At 52.0% G+C, this 3,308-nt stretch overlaps 2 protein-coding genes across 2 annotated transcripts in view; both read left to right on the top strand.

Annotated features, from left to right (window-relative positions):
- Positions 1 to 799: 799 nt before the first annotated feature.
- On the top strand, positions 800 to 2,002 carry EMH_0036970 (SAG family member; the record flags this gene model as incomplete). Its single annotated transcript, XM_013495140.1, has 4 exons — positions 800 to 929; positions 1,143 to 1,312; positions 1,401 to 1,786; positions 1,894 to 2,002. 4 exons carry the CDS (start codon positions 800 to 802, stop codon positions 2,000 to 2,002), a joined length of 795 nt encoding a protein of 264 aa, XP_013350594.1.
- A 1,129-nt stretch (positions 2,003 to 3,131) lies between these two features.
- EMH_0036960 (SAG family member) overlaps positions 3,132 to 3,308 on the top strand; it is a gene marked incomplete at both ends in the record, with an annotated part of 1,177 nt that continues 1,000 nt past the window's right edge. The window contains one exon of the mRNA XM_013495139.1: positions 3,132 to 3,261. Coding sequence (XP_013350593.1) covers positions 3,132 to 3,261 — 130 coding nt within the window. The remainder of the gene's footprint in view (positions 3,262 to 3,308) is intronic.

Below are 3,308 nucleotides of genomic sequence, written 5' to 3'. Positions count from 1 at the left end.
CCTACACACTTCTTCCTTTTTACTGGTTCAATTGACCGGAATTATGACTCTCCGTTTATCGATCCAGCACATTGTTCGTCGCTGCACGCTTGCCCAGGCGTTTCCGCACATTTGTGCGTGCATACCTCCCTGTATGCTTGCATGTAGAGGATGAGAGGGTTAGGGCCAGCGCCAGGCCGCATTTCGCACTTTTTAGGCTAGCTAGGTACAGACGGGAAGCAGAAGTGTTTGGTAGGATGGTGGCTGCCAGTAGCGTTTTGCCTTTTTAGATTCGGGCGCACAAGCCTTGAGAGCATCGACGCAGGGCAACTTGCCCCGATGAAGGGGCATCATGCAGCGCCGTGGGCTGCGTCCAGAAGGGCGGAGAACCACTGTTTCAGGACAATCTATACTAATATGATTCATAACTGGCTCACGTACCTTATGAAGAGTTTGCACATGGACAGAACAACATTAATCGCGTACGCTGGACCTCGGCCCTCCGCGTCCCCGATTCACCCAGAATGGCAAGGAGTTTCCGCCGGCGTTTCACGTGGCATTCAGCGGCGGCAGGGGGCACCGTGTAGACAATAATTCTTGAAATACCTCATTAAGGTTTTTAACAACGGCAGGGCTGTAAATTCAACTATAGAGCATAGCCAGGATGCCGGACCGGATAGGCCAGCCGTGGTCCGCTCCCTCGCCGCCACTTCCTGCACACACTGCATAGCATGCTGTTACATCTGTACCTGAGGGCCCTCAACACTTTCGCCACTCTTCCCTTTTACTCCTTCACATATCCAACTTCGACACTGAAAACATGGCGGCCCTTAGACTTTTTTCGCTCGCCTCTGCGTCTGCGTTCTTGATGGCGAACGCCGTTCATCAAACGGCAAAGCAAGCTTCATTGATAGCGGAGGGATCGTCCGCAACCTACACTGTAAAACTCGGTATGCTGGCAAATACGTGTTTGTTGGGGAGAGTTTCAGCCTTGTAGTGGTCCAAAGTAAATGCGCTGGATGCGACGATTTGTGCAGGATGTTCAGTTGGCTTGGAAGCGAAGAAATCCTTCGAAGGGCATTAAATTGCTCCAAACCACATTTGCAAGTATCAATACGTGTAAATGTGGGCTTAGGATGTGTGCATCGTTCGTTTTTCTGCAGCGGAAGCTAATGTGTGCCTCGACGAAATGAACGCTGCACGCGAAGCCGCTGGACTCAAACACTTCGTAAAGGAGAGCGGTGAAGCCCTAGAGTGGCCTGCACTTACACTGGATCAAAGACAAGAGCAAAAAAATCCTGCATGGGATCCTGTTTGTAAGGCTCTGATAGGAGTAAGTATCTGTCACTACGGCCTCTGTCCTTCGTCCTCCTATCTTTACCTCATGTCTCATTTCTTCATCTGTGCTTTTTTCATTTCAGGAAGACGCAGAACAAGTAGAAAATAACGTAGCTGAACATGGATTTAACAGTGGTACATACGCCTACATGGCCTTGGAATCGGCGACGGCCGACTGTGCCGCCGCAGTGAGCCACTGGAAGGACGCCGTCAGCAACTTCACTACAATCCCTCCGGCGAAGAATGACCAAACGACAATCTACAAGACACAGCAGAACATTTCGTTTGTTGCTCTGTACAACCCTCAAGAGAATGCCGCTGCTGACTGCCAGGTCGTTACCTGCACGCAAACGGCAGCTGCCGGAACCCCAGGAGTGCAGGACGCAAACGCTGATGGAGGGAAGACAGGCTATGCTCTACTGTGCATGACCACACCTGAAGCACTTACAGACAAGGCAGCTCCCTTCGAGTAAGTTGGCAATCCATTCTTGCAAGAGGATAGTTGTATGCATGGCTTGGCCCGTGGATGCGAATACAGTGTTGTGTGTCGTTCATCTGTTGGCGAATTGCGCGCAGCGAAGAGCAGTGGAAGAAGATCAAGGCATCCATCACAGGTTCTGCCTCTGCTGTTGCCCCGAGTCTGCTGGCCGTCGCTATTGCGGCCGTTGGCTTGTTGGCCCTATAAAGAAGTGACCTCTCCATGGCACGCGGCGGCTGCTGATACTATTCAACCAAAGCCGCGCTCCGCAGTGTCTTATTCACATTTTCATTCCTTCGGAACAGAAACTCTGACTGGCGTGTACAGCGTAAGCTGTTTGCTTCCCGCTGCATCCACAGGACTGCGGCAAGCGAAAGGTTTCAACGCAGGCCTATACTCTTGCTTGCGCCTGCTGGGTTTGCGCTGCATGCGCCACTAGTTAACCGCCTTCTCAGCCTTTTTTATTCCAATGGGCAGCAAATGCTTGGTCGCCTCGGCTGCTCTTGTTGCCTGGACATGAGTCCTACTTACTCCTTCTTTTTTACTGATTCAATTGACCGGCATTATGACTATCCGGTAATCAACACAGCACCTTGTGCGTCGCTGCAAGCTTGCGCAGGTGTTTCCGCACATTTGTGCATGCATACCGCCCTGCCCTGTTGCGTGCGTGTTGCGGACGAGGGCAGTAGGCCTAGCGAGCGGCCGCAGTTCGCACTTTTTAGGCTGCGGAAGTACATAGCGGAAGCTGAGGAGTTTGATATTAGGAGTTTCCACCAGTAGCACTTTCCCTTTCTATACTCGGGCGCACAAGCCTTGACATCATCGACGAAGGACACCTCGCCCTGATGAAGGGGCAGCATACAAGTGCATGGGCCACAGCCAGAAGAGCGGACAACCACAGTTTCGGGACAATTTGCACTAATTAAGTTTATAAATGGCTCACGTGCCTTATAAGGAGCTGATGCATTGGCAGAACAGCACTAATCGAGCACGAGGGACCTCGGCCCTCAGCATCGCCGATTCAGCCGGGATGGCAGGGATTTTCCGCTGGGGTTTCACGTCACGTTCGGCGGCGGCAGGGGGCATTGTGTAGACAATAATAATTGAAATACCTCATTAAAGAATTTTAGCAATGGCAGGGTTGCAAACCGAACTCCAGCACATCAGCAGAATGACTCCATTCCGGAACGGATGGGCCAGGCCCAGTCCGCTCCCTCGCCGCCACCTCCTGCACACACACTGCACAGCATATGTTACATATGAAGTTAAGGGCCCTCAAAACCTTCCCCACTCCTCCAGTTTTCTCTTTCGGATATTCAACTTCAACACTGGAAAGATGGCGGCCCTTAAACTTTTTTCGCTCGCCTCTGCGTCTGCGTTCTTGATGGCGAACGCTGTCCATCAAACGGCAAAGCAAACTTCATTGACACCGAGCCCAGCATCCCCAACCTACACTGTAGATCTCGGTATGTCGGCAAATACTTGTTTGCTGGGGAGGGGCCCAGCCTTGCGC

This window comes from Eimeria mitis, genomic scaffold (genome assembly GCF_000499745.2).
Source record: "Eimeria mitis Houghton genomic scaffold, Emh_scaff1438, whole genome shotgun sequence".
NCBI lineage: Eukaryota > Apicomplexa > Conoidasida > Eucoccidiorida > Eimeriidae > Eimeria > Eimeria mitis.
This window is presented reverse-complemented; position numbering and strand designations above follow the sequence as displayed.